General features: G+C 32.1%; 1 protein-coding gene across 8 annotated transcripts in view; it reads right to left on the reverse strand.

The window, feature by feature from the left end:
* The window catches only part of LOC100572393 (RNA-binding protein Musashi homolog Rbp6), a 399,006-nt gene that overhangs the window by 23,415 nt on the left and 353,419 nt on the right, over positions 1-22,172 (reverse strand). For 7 of the 8 annotated variants that reach the window (XM_029489719.1, XM_029489716.1, XM_029489717.1 and 4 more), the window contains 4 exons: positions 17,128-17,212; positions 12,577-12,609; positions 8,369-8,452; positions 4,326-4,385 (listed from right to left, as the gene is read on the reverse strand). In XM_029489719.1, coding sequence (XP_029345579.1) covers positions 4,326-4,385; positions 8,369-8,452; positions 12,577-12,609; positions 17,128-17,212 — 262 coding nt within the window. The remainder of the gene's footprint in view (positions 1-4,325; positions 4,386-8,368; positions 8,453-12,576; positions 12,610-17,127; positions 17,213-22,172) is intronic. The other variant, XM_029489718.1, reaches the window with a different exon arrangement.

Genomic DNA, 22,172 nt, shown 5'->3' on the forward strand with positions numbered 1-22,172 from the left:
GGTGGGCGCGCCCGACGTAGTCAGAAACGATAAACGCACACAGCGAGTAGCAATATTATATATGTGTATGGTTGCTTATATACAAACGTAGAAACAATATACAATAACAGCCGTCGTGCGTGAATGTATATGATATCATATATTATATAGGTACCCCACCCGCCGCCGACCATAACCCTATCGCGGATATAATATATTCTATCATATTATGCGCGGTGGAATACGCATGTACAACAATAAAAAAATATTTCCGACGATAAAATTATTCGCTGAGGCCACCATAATCATCCAACATGTGCTCGGATGGCCCGTATTATATTATTATTATTACTATACACATATAGACGCGCGGAATTCGGAAAACGTCTGGAAATAAAGTAAAAACGAATCTGACTGCTAAAGCTCTCCGCCGCAAACGCGGAGTGCGCGGCCGAGAGGTTCGGTTGTTTGTCGTTTTTGTTTTATTTTATTTCATTTTTTATTTTATTTTTTTTGTTTTCTGTTTTAGTTTTATATTTTTTTTCGTTTTCGTTTTTTTTTTTTTTTTTTTTTTAATGCGACTGGCATTTGGATAACAGACCTGCTGCAGGGGCTTTACGGAGGAACCCTTTATCTAGCAATAATGTGGACATTAACGAACGCCGGCACATAAAAACCATAACAATCGCAATACCCGCCAGCCACTCTCCGCTGCTCGTAAAACGCATAAAACCACGGAATCGCAATTACTTTTTTTATATAGATATATATTTTTTTTTCCTCCGGCCCAGTGTATAATATAAACTATCATTTATCAACTGAACATCGAACGAGATAGGATTTCTCCTCTCTATTATTATATAGGTGTGTGTGTATGTGTGTGTGTGTGTGTGTGTGTTTGTGTATGTGCGTGTGATCGGCAATATTTTTTTTTGTTCAAGAGAAGCGGATATCGGATTTTTTTATGATTACTTCCGGATAAAGCTTTCCGACTGAGGTCGCCGGACTGTTACATTAATGCATGACCACGGATTTGATGATGAATTTTTTACCACCAAGTGCGTGTGGTAGGAGGTGTAGGGAGGACCCCGCCCCCTCATTTATTGGTCGCTGGGTGTCGGACGGGGGAGAACAGGCAGAGTGAGCGAGCAGAGAAACAGATAATCAATCATCCGGGTGTTCCGGAATTTGTTTGTCATCGTCGCCATCTGGCGAAATAAATTAACTGAAAATAATATTCAGAATAAATAAACACACCGTGGCATGCAGCTTTATCTTCTACTTCGGGAAGCCTAATCGGAAAATTATCAACCCGGGCAAAAGAAAAAAAAATAGTTATAGATCATCACTGGAATGAAATTAATAAAATAAAAAACCCGTCTCATAAAACCGTATTGTAACATTGTAGCAAATGGTGAAGCCCCCTTTGGAGAACGATCCTCAACAATGCTGTAGTAGACCGTTATGGCGTAAAAAAAAGATTATATTCTTTTAAATTAATTTTTACTGTCATGAACAGCAAACATTTCAATATTATGCCACGGTTGTCTAAATAACCATGCTACATACCTACAAAAAAATCTTTGAGTAATATATTAAATTAGATATTTACATATATATTTAGCTATATTACGATGGATATTCAATAACTTAATATAGTCCATTGACACCTAACACAGTCAACTGACTATAATATATTGAATAAAGTACATACGTACATAGACATAGTCGAAATACTGATAATCTAATATTAAAATACGATACTCTGGGTACATACTAATATAATATACTCGAAAATAATAATAATAATTAATAATAGATAATTAATAGTAATAATAATAAAAACTAATACAAATAGTTATAATAGATAATAGGGAACGTTTCAATGCTGTATATACGGACTATAGATAGTAGAATAAGTATATATGTATCTATATATAATATATTATCATATATACGGTTTTTAAAACTCGTCTAAACAAACTAGCGTGTGTCGTACACTTACATTTTCAAATGTACTAAATATTATTTTATTTTACTAAATAAAATATGTTATAAAAATAATAATAATAGGTAAAAATATGTATAATATCGGTACTAATATAATATAAGTAACTATACGATCTAAGTAAATACTTATACACTTTAATACACACAATAATACTATATCATAATATATTACTATTGTACACGACCAACTGTATGAATAATAGTGTATTTGAAATAAACCGATATCGTACAGCGAAAGCGCCGGGCAACACAATAATACATCGTCGAACAGTGATATAATGTATATTGTGATCAGACTTTCTTGTGCATGTACGGTAATCGTTTTACCACGGTTATTATATTATTATTACAATGATATTATAAAATGTCATCAGTTGGATCGGAACGAGCAGTGGTGTAGCTGGCTTATCTAGATAAGAAATCTTAACGACAACAAAAATTATAAAATATTATATCACAGTGCGCACACCACATTAACGAATAAAATAATAATAATATTACATTATTATTATTGTCACCGCGACCACGAAATTATATTACCAATATCGTGTTCAACAAACACGCGATTGAGTTTAGGTATTATTACTGCGTTTAAGTCTTTCTTTACTATTTTAAGCCACTATGTAAAGTATAATAACTATACAAGATAAATACAAAATATTATTATGTTTGTTCAATTCGAACGGGATAATAGCTAAGTCTATACCACTAGGCTAAAATCACTACAGTATGTATAATCAATAATAATAATAATAATAATAATAACAAATATAATAATAATAATAATAATATTAATATGAATATGAATATGAATAATATTATATACAGTAAGCCTGGCCAAGAACTCTATGAGGAATATTTATATTGAGTTTTAAATGTGTAAGCTACATCTCCGGGCTCGAAAATTCGATTAAACTTTAACTTTTCAATTATTCAAAGAGGAAGAGTGAAATACTGATAAAACTTGTAACGTGCAAAAGTTATTCGCCAGACTTCTACTGCAGGTGTTATTATTAAATATTAGACGGAAACAATCAAATTTTGGGAACGGAACGATTTTTTCATACCGCTAAAAAAAATTAATAAATAAATAATAGTAATAATAATAATAATAATAATAATAATAGTATAATACGTAGTATATACTTATTGTATATAAATTTTAATATTGAATATTTACTCGTGTCTATCGGAGAAGAAATCGTCAGGAAACATCTGCGTATTCTTCGATATGCCGCGCACACCACCGTCGGTTGGATATAGCATACACACACCTTTATTACATCGCTCTTCCGTTTGTTTTTGTATATAAATATTGTCTTTTTTTTTCCGTATTCGTATACTCATATCATATATGGTTTTACGCACGGTTCGGGGTCAACCCGTGTATTATATGTATATAGTTGGGATGAGATATATGACTTGTATAGACCAAATACAACAGAAAAAAAAAATCAAAACAAAAAAAATCGCTGCTGTTACGTTTCCGAAACGAGCTGCGTCGTTATTGGTAAAATGAATAAATAAAAAAAAAAGATAATAATAACAGAAAAGATAAATAAATACGTAAAAATCCAGTATATATGAGGAATAAGAGAAAATAAATGAAATATCCAAGAGACTCATCCATCTACATCGGTTATGTTTGGAATCTTTCCCGGACTGACGTCACCCATAACATGATATAATATTATAATATTTTCAATTTTGTTTAGTATAATATTATGTAACCTCCTCGTATCATTCGAATTTCGTTTCGGCCGTTGCAAAATTATAAGATTTTTTATTATTATGTCAACTAGACGAAATATTACGTTTGTGCCATCAAAAAGGACGTATAATAATAATAACAATAATAGTAATATTAATACGTGTTCAAAACTTTAATGTGCCTATAATATTCTTCATGGTGAAGTATGTACGATATTATAGGTACATTTGTTCATTAAATTATAGTATAATAATATACGACGCACGCGTTATATTACACCTATATAATATAATATATACTAATATCGGTTAAGGGTTAACATAAATGAGTAATAATAATAATAATAATAATAACGATGATGATAATATTATCCTACGCACAGCACAGGTGCAGAACACTAAAAACAAGATCGTCTAATCCTCCGGATGTCTTTCCCGGCAAGTGCAGCTATAGTATTATATCATATAGTACCTATATTATACCTATAGGAGTTTATCGTGTCGCGGTCGTAATAATAACAATATTACAATAATGTATGACCGTCTAATATTATTATCGTTTTGTACGTTATGGTTGGTATAATAATATGACAAAATCGAAAAAAATGTAATGATGAATAGTTTACCGTTATGGCATTGGGCTGGAGTAATACCGCACCGAGGTCTGGTCCCGATAATGGCGACCCCTACAAAATGTTAAAAATAAAACAAAAACAAAACGTACAAACAAACAAACAAAAGAATTGAAAATTTGATCATTGTATTGAAACGTTTCAAACAAATACATTGACAAATAAATAAATAACATATTCTAAAAACAACAACAAATTTCAACTCAACTCAACGAAGGTACGATACGATATAATACGGTAACGTTTATGTATATAATATACGAGGACGCACGTCTTCTACGCTAATGAGGAAATCTAATTTGGATTTTATATTCCACAGCTCAGGCAAAAAACTAAAATATATATTATAGTAACTACAATAAGTAGCTCGGCCAAATATAATAATATTGTAATATATTTGAAAATATATTATTTGAGTGTATGTGTATATATAAATATATATATATATATTTACAGAGAGAGAGAGATGGATATAGAGGGTCTTATATGATATACAAAACGAAAATAATGCAAATCGGTACGGTATACTTTGCGGTCGTTGGTTTCAGACGACGCCGTCAATCGAAACAAATTGTTTTTAAGCACCAGGATTGGAAGTAAAAAAAATAAAATAATGAATTATGCAAAACCTCCTTTGAATGGATGAGCCTTTGGGATGTATTACGGTAGAGAGAAAGAAAAAAATTAAAATAATAATAACGAAAAAAAATATAATAAAATTAAAGAAATATAATCAATTTTAAAGAACGTATATCTGGTCGATATAAATCAAAAATGTACTCCTACATAAATTAAAACATTTGTGATTTGTATATTATCAATAATTTATTTAAATTTATTTTATAGAATAATCATTGTATGTAACATAATAGATTTTTATTATGAGACATTAAATTGCCCATATTATACATTGTTATAAAACAATAATTATCATTATTTTATAGTATTACAATACAGTAATAATTAACTTTTAAAATTACAAACATAAAGTATAGGATAATTATATTTAACAACGAGAATCCCACATAGTATAATTGGGTCATCATCATTCGTTTATAATATAATATAAACATTTACATAATATTGCTGAATATTGTGTTTTAAATAAGTTTCTTAAATCTAAATAATATTATTTCCTAATATTTAACATTAAAAACACCTAGCCGTTTAATTTTACTGGGAACCTTCTCTGACAGAATGAAGAAAAAAAAATTAGACTAGTCGGACCCTCGGGCCAAAGAACAGTGTAACAATTCCATTAAACATAATATATAACACAATATGCTATATTATATTAATAATTGTTTTCGTATATTTTTTTTTCGTTATTGTTTTACTATATATATATTTATATATATATATATATATATATATGTATTAAAATTATTTTGCCGTAATGAAACACATTGGACCATGCTACTGTGAACTATCGGACTGACATTATTAATTAATTGACTAACCCGTTTCATAGCAATATACATAATAACATTTTTTTGTGTACACAAAATGGTTGTACGGACACACACTAGAATAGTAGTAGTATACATGAATTGCAACGATCGTAACAAACAAAAAAAATTTATAAAAAAAACTTATATAGTTGACGCGGCACTATTAAAAGTGTGTAATATTATTACTATATCGAAGCGATGACAAACGTTAACGGGTAAAAATTCGACGCGGTAACAACAAAATATTAATGAAAAAATTGTAGACAAAAAGAATGGTTCTTAAAAAAAAAAATATATCCAAAACGAAACAAAACCAAAAGATTATTACTATATGAATTATAATAATATTATAATACACGCAAATAATGTACAACGGTATATAGCGATTTATCACAGAATTTTTGATTAATTATTTTAGTCGTGACATTTATAGGTTATAAACCGATATATAATATAATATGTATATTTATATTATAATAGGCAAACGGCCGTGAACTTTATTTTGTAACACATTTGAAGAAACAAAAAAAAAGGTACATCGTTGGAGAGTAGAAAAAAAAATTATAATAACAGATTAAAAAAAAAACAAACAATTATGTGTTAAAAACAAAAAAAAAATAAAACGAAGCAAACAATATTATGACAATAAATAGAAACCATCGTGGCGATGAACATATATCGTTTTCAATTATATTCGTTTCAATAACAGTGTTTTTTTTGTTTTTTATTTTTGCAAATTTACACTTGTCCCTAATAATAATATTATACTATATCATATTTACTACTATATATATATTCGTTTTGCTAAGCCTAAGTTTGTTCGTTAAACATACAATATAATATATTATAATAATTGTATTAACCTAGTAAACATCGTAATTAAAAATGTCTAAATCTATAAGTCGATGATAATAATAATTAATATTATAATGTATATTATAGTCGTGAATCGAGAAACGTACGTTTAATTAATATCGTATATTATATTATTATTATATTTTATATATTATTATACGTAAACCTAAACTAACGCGCAAGTTTGAATAATAATAATAATATTTAATTTACTACCGGAATTATATATTATATTATTCTAACCGGTCACTATATTATATGTATATTATGTTATATTATAAAAAACGACTAGAATTTATTTAACTCGCGTGAAAAAAAATCGTACGGCTTGAATACCGTGAAGAATATTATCCTCTCTACTATGAATATCGTATGTAATATCGACTTGTCGTCATCGTCGTCGTTGTCGTTGTCGCCGTCGTCATGAGTATCACATTATGATATAAAATTAATGACAGTTTAAGACCGACAACGACTTAGTCGCGTAATACCGACAAGATAAAAATATATGCAATAAAGGTAATATTATATAATATATCGTCTCGGGCGTGAAACGGTTTCGAAGTTTGTTTTGTTTTTTTTTTTTTAATTGATTAATATAATAATAATTATATAATGTATAATATATAATAACGTCCCATATGTATACCTAATGATCAATGAAATGTTAAATAAATGAACCCACCCCCCTGGAACATTAAAAAAAAAAAAAAACGAAAAAAATCAACAACAGACCGAAAGCGAGACGTATTATGGACGACTCAAAATATGTAAATGTATATAATATATACATAAACATACTGTATATAATGTTAGCGGTAGCCGATTTAAAACGCATAATAAAATAAATTATTGTTATTACAATAAAAGTAAATAATAAGTAAGCGCATAGACACATGATAGTATATTATAGTAATATTTAAGTGATACATTTTATGTATGTATTTTTTTTTTACGTTTATATAGCAAAATTTTTTTATAAGAGAGCAATATTCCGGCCGAGCGTCTGGGCCGAACGTTCGCAAACCACGTCTCGCACATTTGATAATATGATCATTGTTACGGATAAGAAAACTTAAGAGTGAGTGAGTAATATAATAAATATGAGTATAAATAAAACGAAAAAATAAGAAACTCAGACGACGAGCAATACACACAACAGTGGACGACGATATGGTGGCGGAGAAACAAACAATAAACACAAACACACGCACACACAAACAATGAAAAATATTATAATATAAACAAACACACACGTGAATATTGTACGTAGGTAATAGTTGTATTATAGGTCGAAGAGGGATGCGATATCACTCCATGGGGTTGGGTGTAGGGAGGTCATCGGTGTTGGCGTCCGGCGAACAGTGCAACGAGTATAATATAATATTATATTATAATTGAAATATTTTATGCGCAAATCTCAACGATGGAAACCGACGGAGCGGATGACACTTTCGGTTTTGCGAATTCGACCCGGAGCACTGGTGTCGTCATTAATAATAATAATAATAATAATAATAATAATAATAATAATAATAATAATAATATAATATAATAATAATAAGAATAATAATAATAATAATAATAATAATAATAATAATAATAGTAATAATAATAATTATGTTCACAGAGGCATGGCATGCATATAGAAAGGATGGGTGTTGTGATGGTTGTGGTGATGGTCAAGCAGTGCGGGAAAAGGGAGCACAGTGACCTGTGCGTGGTTATTACCTGCTGGATACGAGAGTCCGAAACTAGGGTAACCCGAAAAACCTCGGCTAGAGGCGTAAGCCGCGTACGCAGCCGCCGGAAAACCTGAAACACAAACACACATACGTGATTAGTATATTATTATATACACGGGAAAATTGTTCAAAGTAAAACGATAACGATAACAATAACCGTAAAAATAACAATGATGATAATAATAATATAAACGCGCGTTGAAAACGGAAATGAGCGTATACGCGCCACTACGTATAAGCCATAAGATACATATATCGTACGGGAACGAACGCATATAGGGTATATCATGATTATATATTATATCGTTGCACGCCCGGAAGTTACGACGAAATGGCCAGACATTTATACCGTCGGCAGTCGGCATATTATATACAAATAATATAACATATTGTATACAGGGTGGTTGTCGCTATATGTGACGAAGGATGACGAGAACGCCACTATATAGGATACCACTAGGAATCTTGCGTGTGCAAATATTTATTTTATTTTAAATGTCGTATCTGCAGCTCAAAAGTAATCAACTACAATAATATTATGCTAAGCCCAAGACGGCGTTGTGCGTATTCGAGTTTAGAGAAGTAGTGGAAAACACTAAACAGATCGGTTTGTTGGTTTCTAATATACAGTAAATTTCAAACTGATGTTTTCTTTTCATCGCTTTTTATTACTATGAAATTGATAAAAAAAAAAATCAGTTTGGTCATTAATGGAATAAAATATTTAATATTGAATAAACTATACTCCATATTTTAAATATTAAACATTAAAAGACATTAAAAGTATTATTTAACTAAATATGTACGCCCACATAATGAATATACTAAATATTATGTTCACAAATCATGAGCCCCTGCAGGACTTATACGATAAAAAAACTTTAAAATATTATTTTAAGTGCACATTGTACTTAGTTCTATGCGCCTGATGTTAATAGTAGCAACGTGTAATCGATTATAGAAGTCCCCTAAGGAAGTGGTAACATTTTTATAGGAAATCGAGTATGGGTGAGTGAAATGCTTGAATTAAAACGTGTAGAGGGATGACATTTCACCCAACGTATTCCACTTCTTTTGTATTCATTGTAGAAGTCCATAAGCAATACACGTCATTCAAGTTACCACTGCAGTCCGTTGACCGAAACGTTCAATACTTTTATCTAATAATACGATTTCATATATTTTGTCAAAGTGAAAGTGAGATTTGGTGAAAAAATTATTTAAAAAAAATAGTATTTCGTACCTAGTGATAATAATTTTTGCGATTAAACCTAGTGGAAAAGTTATCAATGCCCAACAATAATTCCTAAACTAAGACCATTCGACGAGATATTTTCCATCTCTAGACTCGATGACAACACAATATTATAATATAACAACGTATTATGTATCAATAATGTATAATATCTATGAATGTGTTTTTGTCATTGTCAGTTTTGTTTTAATATGCATGTAGAATCGGTTTTAACTCGTCACAAAATAATTGTATTTTATTTATAAAGTACCAGTTTGAGGGCTCATATTGTTAATCTATATAATATCATTATTTAATTACGTAACACAAATACGAAATATTATCAGGACGCGTTTCTATATGTTTGGAAACATTTGTAATTTTTAATAATTTAATCCGATATAGTTGCACGGCAAATTCCATTTAAAAATAGATTATAAACACTCGTTAAAAATGTTCTTATATGAGTTAATTGTAATTTTGTATTATTTTAGGTCGTTATAAAATAATCATAATATCGAGAGCTGCTAGTTGTTTTATTTGAATTATATTATATTCAAACTTGGAATGTATAATGTTTTGTTATACGAGTTGGGTGATTTATTGTTTCGTCTCTCGCAGCAAAGCTCAAAACTATACATTTTATGAATGTGATTACATCTCCTCTTATTCCTTTTACGTCCAAATGAGATATTAATATCTCAATGAATTAAACATTACTTAATTGTGCGTCGTTTAAATAATTGTCAGATTTTGTATTATAAAAGCAAATTTTTACAAGAACAAAATAAATAACGACATAAAACGCTACATAATTTGAATATATATATTATAAATATAATATTAAAAATAATAAACCAACAGACTTTGTAATTTGTCACGTTCTTAATTCCTCATTTTAAACGATTTATAATAATTAAAAAGTCTAAATACTGATGAAATTAACGAACATTATAATATTATTAAGATAATTTAATACATATTAAGTACCTAAAGTACGAAAAAAATTAATGTAAATAGTAGTATTTTAATTGCGAGAAAAGCGATTTGGTTATATAAAATGTTTTATTAAAGGTAATAACTGAATATAGTTGTGGAAAAAAACTTTTAATTCGCAAGTATTGTTGTGTAATAAAAAAATATAAAGTAGGTTTCGATACAAACAATTTTAAATATTCGGTTCAAACCCCGTGATGAACGGTCGGAATGCGATATTATAGAATATTTATATGAGTATAGTTTTCGCGTTTGTCACGTGGTGAAGACAAATCAAAGTTAGTGGGATATCTATTATAACGAACAACGATTTTCGAGTGTTTATCGGCGCCGTTTTTCGACGGAAGGATAATATTATTTCACCACCCAAAAATATATGTAATTATACATATATCGTGCACACTGTATATGTCATGTGAAGTACGGCTAGTGTAAACATATATACATTATATACATATATTATTTACAACAGTCTAGAAGAGGAACAGCAATAATAATATAACGTGAGCATCATAAATAATGGTTTTCGCACGATTTCGTCGGTCGCTGACGAGTGCTACCGCCACCCTCCCACCCTGACCCTCCGCACAAACGCACTCGCAGGGTATTTTGTATACCGAAGATTGATATCGCGAATTCATTATGGTGATTCGTCGTCCCCGGTCGGATCTCGAGTATCTCTCTGAATGAGCGGAAATTCGGTATAAAAAGAGGGATGAATGTCAAATGTTTTTCTCCTCCCTTCCATCCCACCCCACGTGCAACGCAAACGCGACAGTGCGCGGCTCGAGGGGACGATCATCTGTCTTGGCACTGTCGCGATGACTGTTTGGACGTACACGAATCCATTTGTCGGGCATACCAGAAAAGCAGAAAAGCTTCGCCATATCCCTTCTAGTGCTTTGGAGTGACAAGGGGCTTAAATAAAAAAAAAAAATGAAAAAATGGAAAAAAGAACGAGCCAGCGGCTGACGCAGTTATTATCCGTAATTAAAACGGCTGCGGATAAATGAACGTTTAAAAATAATATGTGTATATTCGGGATTTTCCAAATGTTTTCTCTCGAAACAAAAGAATATACAACATTAATATTATATTATGCATGAAATGTCATTTTTATTTTTTGCGAATAAACTATTTTTCAACCGATAAGGACCACGGCGATGGCTTGACACACAATGACATTTTCGTACTGCGTTTCGTCGTTGTACTAAAATTAAAAGTTCGTACAGAATGTATATACTATTATAATATTATAGTTCTGACGGACGAAATTAATATCATTTTGCTTGTAAATTATTATGATTAAAATGAATCGTTTTGACGCGATACATATCGAACGGATTAATGAGAACTGCGACGACGGGAACGCCGGACACGATAAAGGAATTAGTCGTGTCTTAGAATAATTTGTTATGCGAACCCTACAGCGAGTGTCAGCCAGCCAGCCCAATTCACCTCATACCCAGCCTGCATGTCCCTCATTTTACCACCCTCGTTCCCCCCCTCCCAAACACTCATGGCTTGGTGCCGGTACGGGCGAGGGAGACCATTTGTCATTGTCTGAACACACTTCCCTCCCCTACAACCATCCCTCAACCCGGAACTCCGTCATCATCCAACCAATCGGCCCTTCGACTATATATAATAATATATATATATATAGGTTCTCTATTGTGTCGCGGCTCCCGTGCGAGCAGAGGGTAGAGGTAATGTTTATTATTTTGTAACGACGTTACACATCAGCCTTGACGTGTTACGTTACTAATGACGCTGAAATCGGACAGCAGCCCCCCCGTTAAACTTTGTTCGATTAATTATATTCAGGTGTAAAAAAAGAGACTGCAACGATATAATATTAATAATAATAATATATAATACTATGGCGCACCCGAGATGGAAATGTAAAAAAAAAATACATATTTGTTTTGTATAAATCTATTGAAAGTAATTACGGTACTCACCGTCAGGCAAGGTCCCCAATGGCCACATAAAATCTAAAAAAATCAAAAAAAAATCACGCATATTAATATTTTAATATAAAATAAACTATAGTTATTATCGGTTTAACATCATAAAATTATTCAATACAATTAATTATATTATGTTAAGAATATTAAATAACTCGTTTCGTCAATACAACATTCATCGTACAATTTATCAATCCATTTAAACGTGTGCATTTGAAACATGATCAAATTTTTGGGACGGTATTATGGAGGATCACGCGGCGGTCGTTATTTTTCGAAATCGCATTAATTATTTTTGAGTGAGAGCTTTCAGGACTAAGCTAAACTATAATAAGACACTATGTGTTACATATATATATATATAAATATAATAATAATAATAATAATATTAACATAATAATTATAGTTTTAACTAAATTTCGAAGAAGGTAAAAAAAGTTGAAAAAACCTAAGTCTAATGTTCTGCCAAGAACGAAAAATATTAAGGTATCTAAAATAAAACAATAATAATTTGAAAAAAAATTGAAGTTAAGTGTATATAAATAAAAAAACAAAACAAAAAATAAAAAAAAACGGGATGACAACACTATATAGGTACGTGTTAAGATGATTTTAGTATGACCAGATGTGGTCGTATGGACACGTTTCAATGTATATAATTTTTTTTTTATCGGTTACTGAGGTACGGCCGAATTGGAAACCATTACACATACTGCGGTTTCCGACCCGGCTCGTTTTTATTGGGATGCATTACAATATAACCAATAACACTATCTATTAACACAAACAATATAATTTAGTCATATAACGTATAAATATATAGTGATAATTACAGTGAAAATGTCCGCTAAACATAATCAAAACTAATCCAAAAGAACCGCATAATAATATATTATAACGTCTTCGGTCTAATACAATATAATAATATAGTAATATAACGCTATTTATAATATAAATCATGTATCATTATTCATTATGAATTACCGACGCTCGTTTGTGATTATTAATTTCACAATTATTATCCTAATGGATGGTCGTCAAATGCGCAGGCTATGGCTAATAATTATGTGTTGTTCAAAAATATGTGTTCATTATAACATACAGATAATGATGGTTTCATTTAATTCGATCGCCCGTACCTACACAAAATCCACGGATCACATAACAAAATAATCGACGAACGTTTTCCGGTTCAAGGATCGATTTTCCTATTGAAAAACAGTTTGTGTTAAACTGAAGTTTTAATAAGACTTTTGACTCTTTTGGGATATAGATATTTGTCAGGTGAAAATATTAACATCAATATTATAGTAAACTTCGGCCAATCGCTTATTAAGTGAGGGGGAAATTAAATCCATATTTCGATGAATTTATTAAAATGTATTGTTTGAGTTGTTTGTGGTACTCAGTCGTGTGATACATATTATACTATACTCACGCTGACCTACTCCTCTGGCACTTGGAGTAATAAAATATAAATCATTTCTGTTTTTATTTAGCTTTGCGGTTTCTATGAAATCTCTCTGAACTAATGGTTCGGACGCGACCGGCCCGTAGTCGGAGCTGTCAGTAAAACGAAACTATAACATCCATCCCGCGCGATATATTAAGCGCGCAGGCGAAGGGGAAAATATAGTTTATATATTTTTTAAAGCGTCTAAAGAATATCGATCGGAACTTTGGCAAGAGCTTATAATGCCTCGGAAAACGTAAGCCGATTAATGTCGGACAATATGATGAAAAAATCCCATCAAACTGTTTGGTCCGTTAGGCGAGATTTTTTTATTTTTTTAATAAAAATCACGTTATATATCTCGTGTATGTATAAAAAAAAAATAAAATAAGAAAACAAAATATGTAGTAGGTGCTTGGGTAGTGTGTCTTGTATTATCGACAAAAATTGGCACGAGGGTCTTATACAAAGCTGCAAAACCTACGCATTTTGATCACATCCATATTTTAGAAAAATCATTCTTTAACCAGTACCTTTTTTTTTCACCAAACGAGCTGTATAATAATAAATAATGATAAACGCCTAGAAAAAAATAACACAAATAAATACTTGAATGGGTGACTTAGATGTATTGATACACAAAATAATACTGCAAGAACAAATTGTTTAAAACAAACAATCAAACGATAATTATGTAGGTAGTACAATATTTATCATATACATGCTGAAATGACGACTTGGGGGCGAGATAGTACAACATTCAACTACTGAATCATGTATTGTACAAATTTGTAGGTGCCTATTGTAAATTTAACGTTTTTTTTTTTCAACCCGAGCTTAAAATCTTTAAGTTTTTCGACGCATTTGGTTTTTTGGTTTCGTCAACATCAGTCTGTTCGATAAGAATAAAACAAATCGACAAGTGCAAATGATTTCGAATAATATATAATACAATACGTACGTCTGAGATCGTATCGGAAGGAAATTTATTATAGAATAGATAGCAAAAATGCTGCGACGTGGAAGACTTTACAGTGGAATTTTAGAACGTCATTTATAATAATATTATATTCAACGAATCTCTATAACAAATCTCAAAATATATTTCCACTATTATATATTCGAGTGCTGTGCGATATGATTATCATAATATGATATTATGGTACATTGTTGCGTGAATCGGTAGGTTATGTTAATTTTCAAAATACTTGATATGTAACGGTTTCCAGTATTTAAATATAGGTAGAAACGTATTAGATAGGTACTATTAAATACAAAGATAAACTTAGTTTAGGTAGTAACTAAGTTACAGGTAATAGGTAATCGAGTGATATGATGAATTATTTTGGAAATATGAATCGAAAGTTTACTCTTTCGAGTGTATATGATATTATGTTAAATTTAGATAGTTATAATGATATAATTCAAAAAATAAACTTAAAAACGAGTTGCAGCTAAACGGGACATCAAACCACTAGCTACTGACTAAGTGATTACAAAATTATAATAAATTAATTTACAATAACTGTTTTTTTGTATACATAAAACGTCACAAATAGGTAATAATAATATACATAATATGTATAGTCTATACTACAGATATAATAATATATATATTGTTATAATATAATATAATAAATTTGTATAGATACAATATAATATTCTAATGTTGGATCGATATATAATTAATTGTCTATTCTAAACTCGTTAATGTTTCGTCCTCATGATTACATTTTATATGTAATCGTTTGTCGAAAACCATTATCAACGACGACGATATTATTACATAAATACCTACGCTACTGGAATTAGGTTAATATTGACAATAGCAAAAAAAAAAAAACAATTACTTATAAACAAATACCAAGAGCAGGCCACATCAGACATAGTCAACTTACGGTTCTAGCACATCCATTTTGGTACCGGTATAACATAGGCCGCAAGAAAAAATGTTTGTATTTTTTCGCTACATGAGTCCCAAAGCTCTCCCGGATTAACACATTTGGCACAAGCGCAAATATTATAATAATACCATCGCACACATATAATAATCTTCTATTTATTTTTATTTTTTTTAATTTTTTTTTTTCGTTATAATAATATAACTCGGCTCGCGAGAAGAACAAAAAACCAGTTTTGATCGTCGTGAAATATTTACATTTTTATATGAGGTTGTCATTGGCTAAGGGAGTGCTCTGAACCATCAGCCAAAAAGGATTTCTGCGGATCAAAATTGCTACAGCGTGGAAAAGAGAGAAGGGGTAGTTTTCACTGCAGTAAAGTGGTTTTGGTCGTTGTATACGTTTTTAATTTCAGGTAGGGGTGAGGAAGCGCATTAATTTAAAACGTTATCGGTATGGTGGCGGTCTGATAAAGGGCAGCAGGAATGTCAGCAGCGCCGGGAACGCCCTGGACAGCGAACGCCAGACCTTCGGGGAAATTAAACGCGACCGTCTGCGGGGGTGGCTGTTGCGGCTGCGGGTTGCATACGGGCAACCGGACGCCGGCGGCCGCAGCGGCCAGCAGACGTTTGCACGCGGCCGCCTGCTGCATTGCTCCGATCATCGGTAACTGTACGAGCGACGCGGCCGCCGGCTGATGTTGCTGGAGGTGGTGGTGAAGATGTTGCTGTTGCTGAAGGTGGTGCTGTTGCTGGTGCAGCTGCTGCTGGTGCTGCTGGTGCTGCTGCTGTTGGTGTTGGTGGTGGTTATGGTGGAGGAGAAGGTGCTGTTGTTGCTGCTGTTGCTGCTGACTAGCGGCTACCGCGGCGGCGGCCACCGACTGTTGCGGCAGCGGGTACGGTGCGAAACGGTAACCGATGGCCGCGGCCGCGGCGGCTGGCGTGGCCGCGATCATCGCGCCGCCACCGCCCCCGCCACCCACGCCTCCCCCACCAAAGCCAACGCCACCGCCACCACCCCCCAACACAGCGGCGGCCGCGCCCCCGACGACCCCGTGGTGTTGGTGGTGAAGCGCGCCGGACGACGAACCACCCACCAGACGGTGGTGATGATGGTGGTGATGGCACACGCGCGACCCACCGCCGGCGGCGCATAAGCCCACGCCTGGTTTTTTCATAACAATAAACTCACCGTAAGTTCCGCGGCCAGCTGCTCGCGTTTTCGCCAGGTTGGCCGGCAGCATCACTTCCTTCGGTTGCGCCTTTTTACACTCCACCTGCAGACGGACAAAACAAAAATAACACGTCGTCAATATCAAATTGGTAAAAATAAGAAAAAAGTAGCTAAAAGACATCCGTTTCCCCTAAGTGTCTTTCACCCGGCATCAGTGTAAGTGTGCTTGTTACAGAAATATTGCGATTTATTCCAATTTAATATTTAATGTGATGTATAATATTATTATATTTTACAATACATTATTGTATATCCAGCAGGAAAAGTAATAATAATAACAATAACGGGTCATTACTTATAATATTATGTAACATTGTATTCTCGTCGAATAATTTATATAGGTACCGAAATGGTTCTTGAACCCGATTCGTTAACATGGGGTATTTCATTCGATTTTAATTATTTATAACATTATTTTCAATGCCTATATACTAATGTACGTATAACGATATCCAAGCATGGGTAATATATTATACAAGCTACATTTATTTGAAATGTTTTACGTTTAGAGTATTTTGAGGGTATATATTAATGAGTGATGATGTGTTCTTGTCTGTCCCCGAATGGAAATACACGTGAAATGAGTGATTTTGAAAGATATTATGGATTCGATGCTTTTAGAGGACCGATCAGTGTAACCGATGACGAACGACCAAATGATTAATAACATACATAATATATCAATTTATTATATATAAGCAAAATGGATATTAGGCCTTTGACTGTTTTTGAATAAAATTTTGGAAAAACGTAGCAGCAATATGATTTCACATATTATTGTATCAATGTTTGAAATCTCCTGCACTAAATATATGCGGAATAAAAAATTGTTCCTTTCAATTTACTGCTAAAGTAAATGCAGCGCTTTAATAACACGCTAATTATCAATTATTATTAAAGCACCGAATGTTTTAGTTAGAATTATTCCTGTGCACAAATAGTCTGCAATGTCAATTTCTATTTTATGACATATATAATATAAACAGCCATACAGGAAAACAATATTATGATTATCGCGGTACAACTGCACATTTGTAATTAACCGGTGTTTGTAATCACACTATTATATAACGGCTACGGTCGATATCAAGCACAACCCTTTGATTTTTCACATACCACCCAGGAAAGATATATAATATAATATAAACACATATAGCGCGTTGCATTTATCACAAAATGGGATGCTATTACTGTTTTTTACGGTCGGTGAATGGATTTGTAGAATGGAGCAGTCTGCGTTTACGTATAATATATCCCAGAGCACCGTAGTTAAGTTCAAAAGTTAACGTCGTTTCGTATGAATAAAAAAAAAATAATCGTAACACACTGTATAGGTTGGGCTGAAGCGATATTTGTGTAATTATATTATTGTCATTATCGATACGACGATTATTCGTTATTGTTCGTCGGCGGCCGTAACAGTCATCGCCTTGCACGACTGCCATCGAAAACCAAACGATTTCCCGTATAAATTCAAGTAGTATTTTAGAGTGAAAAAAAATCGAATGACATAGGTAATATAGTATATTGGTATGGTGTACAACACATCTATCAGTGACTAATACATTAATCATACTGTTCGTGTGAGTCTCTCGTTTTAGAAAATCATTCAGTTCTATAGTTCTCAGCGAATAATATAGATAATAATAATAAGAATAATTATTATTATTATATGGATTGATAATATTATTGAATTTATAATAATATTATCTTATTTTTAATATGACGGCATATGATGGAATGAACACTTCAAGCTCACCGAAAAACCAGACACAAGAACAATTGTCGTTATTTTTAATCTTATTAATATTATATATTATTATACACTCGCAAGTCACTACTATTGGGATGGGTGAAGAGTCGTTCGGTGAGAATATAAAGTAATAATATATAGTGCTTAGGTAACAACCGTACAGAAAGAGAACCATGGTAGTTATGAATGAGAAACCATACCTAAACAGTATTGGCAGTATTAACTCGGTGCAGGCGACGACTACGACGACGTCAGTGTTCGAATCATAGAGTCAAATTAAATTCACTGAGGATAATCCTCCCCGCGTCTGTAGTGTATAATATATTCCTATCGGCTAACCCCTAGACTATTTCCGTTACTACTACCAATAGTAGGATACTACTACATAGCCACTAAATAATTATTAATATACAATAGTGTTGGTATACATTGTTGAAATGATATTATTATAATATACAGAGTGGTCCTGTTCATGAGGCAACACGAAATTTTCCAAGTCAATATTTGTGTTTTTTGAGAGTAAAAATAGTTTTACATAATTTAAAGTATTAATAATGTTACATTTTGACAGAAAACAGTTATAATTCTTTAATGATTTTGATAAGTGGTTTATTAAATAAAGCAATAAAAAAGTAGACTAATTTGTGAAAAAGTGAAGTTTAATAAACAATTTTTTTAAAATAGGTATCGTATAAGTCTATTAACACTTTTTCCACTTTAAACTACAATACGTATATTTACTCGGATCATGCAGCCGGTTAAATATATAGATCACTCCTTATAATAATATGTATCGGATATTTATTAGTAGACATTTATCTTCCCTATACTCCAACGACAACAATATACGTATAGAACGGTTTTGTCAGACTATAATACATTATAATACGCAAATGATTGCGGCGATGACGATAATAATAACGTTCTGTATAACCACTGTCTGCCGATCGAGTGTGCACAAATAATAATAATAATAATAATAATATAATACTATCATTCATGCACATAATAATATATTATATTGTGTTTCTCGATCTATCCGATTATTATCCACGGTACACCGTATACTGTATACTCTATAATATGTATGGTCAAACCCTTACTCGTTGCGTCCAATGCTCTGGCAACACACACACACACACACATTACAGTGCATTATACATACGAACGACTGTCATGATATCAAAGCGGTGCGGAGTATACAACACGCGCGAACGTCCCTATACTAGTGCGGATGGCCGGTTTGGGATCGAGGACACGCAATGACGTCGAGTGTGGTGTGTGTAGGGGAGGGAGGTAAATCATCATTTCAAAAGAAAGTTAACCGACGCACTGAAACGGTAAAATGAAAACGAAAAAAATAAAATAAAATAAAAACCTCTAGCCGGAATGAGGTTTTAAAAGTAAATATTTTATTGCGGGGGTAGCTTTTAATAACAGTCCTACCGCGATTCGAGCAAACCATAATAATATGTATACTATGTATATAGTACGTATAATATGGCTCTGCCATCTATCATACGTGAACGCGACACGAGCCCATTATTCACAAAATCCCTGTCTTGTTCACTCACTCTCTCCGTATATTTTTCTTGCAGTATTATAAATATACATACCTATTTGCGCATTTATAAGAAAAAATATAATGAATGTTCGATGGGCTGACGGTATTAGGACGAGTATTTTCACAAATGCACTACTTACTCCTTAGTTTCATTTCGTATAATGCACCCTCAGACTAGATCAAAATATTATATTATACGCATAGTATTCTTTGCACCTAATCCGACGCGAATTCTATTTTCCTAAAAAGTGTGAAAAGGAAAACAAAATTCGAATACGCGGAATCAATTATTTAATTTTATAAAAAAAATATAGTAGCTATATAATATTATATGAGTAGGTATTTATCGTGATTTCTGAGATATTATCTAGCACAGATAATTACTTCAGACATAGAGTCCTATCTCAGCTCAACCCCTCTTCCCCTACGCACACATATAAACACACACACACACACACACACACACTACCCATTATGTGTTCGGTCTTTTTCGCGTGCGTTTTGTTCTCGCAAGCTATTATATGTAATAAATTGTGTATATATAAATATGACTATCACGACACAAGCAAATAAGAAAAACAAAGGACTGAGTGCGATAAAAACGCTTATCGTATCCATTGAACGTCGTCCTAGTCATTTGCAATTATAATTATTAGTATTATTATTATTATTGTACGTTGTTGTAGAACAAATGGGCAGCTAAGCAGGGTCCATTATTAGAACAGCTTAAAAGTCATTATATTTTCCGAGTACAATATTTATTGGAATATATTTTATTGGTCACTTGCACCGATCGTTTACACATATGAAACAGACACCCATGGTAGTGCATTTTTTTTATTATTTAATACATATAAATTTTCTTATTAAAAAATTTCCTGTGAAAAAAAATTGTATCATGATCGATTATGGCAAAAAAACGTCGGAACGCAATCTGCTAAATACGTTGCAACGGTGTAAATCAGATCGTGATCGGGCCATGTACAACGGTATTTGAAGCAAACATTAAACATTTTTAGAATATTTTTCTTAATGTGTATATATATATTTGTTAAACACCAAAATCCACATGGAAAATTATAGTTTTGAAATTTAAATGGATCTCCCTGTATAATATAACATATTATTATATGCATATAGAGACCACGCCATCGCCCCAGCGATAGCCGCACACCCTTCTAAATGAGTTTTGTAACTCTCGTATACATTATTAATATAAGCTCGCCAGGCGCTCCTAAAACGATATGGGCGACTTTACTACAGCAGTTCAATTATTCGTATAATATATTGATATATATTATGTTTTACGGTTCACAAGGCCCTCGCAATACCACGACTGTCGTATAATAATATACGGGCATTATAATACACCACGCACTATCCCATTACCATAGTACACAACAACTTAAGATATCCTAATACTATTAAATGTGTGTATGTGTGTATTCTGTACATAAGTTATATTATTTTTTTTAATTCTATAGTAGCTCATATATAATAACATTTTAATCAAAATCAATTAAATTGTTATTATTATATTGTATACGGCTTATCAAAAGTCACTAATATTTTATTAAAATAGTTTATTAATTGAGTTCGATCGAAATCTTGTTTATTTATTTATTTATTTTATATAATTTATTACATTAAGAGGATGTCAGCGCACTATTTGTTTTCTCTCTCTGG

Source organism: Acyrthosiphon pisum, chromosome A2 (genome assembly GCF_005508785.2).
Source record: "Acyrthosiphon pisum isolate AL4f chromosome A2, pea_aphid_22Mar2018_4r6ur, whole genome shotgun sequence".
Taxonomy (NCBI): domain Eukaryota; kingdom Metazoa; phylum Arthropoda; class Insecta; order Hemiptera; family Aphididae; genus Acyrthosiphon; species Acyrthosiphon pisum.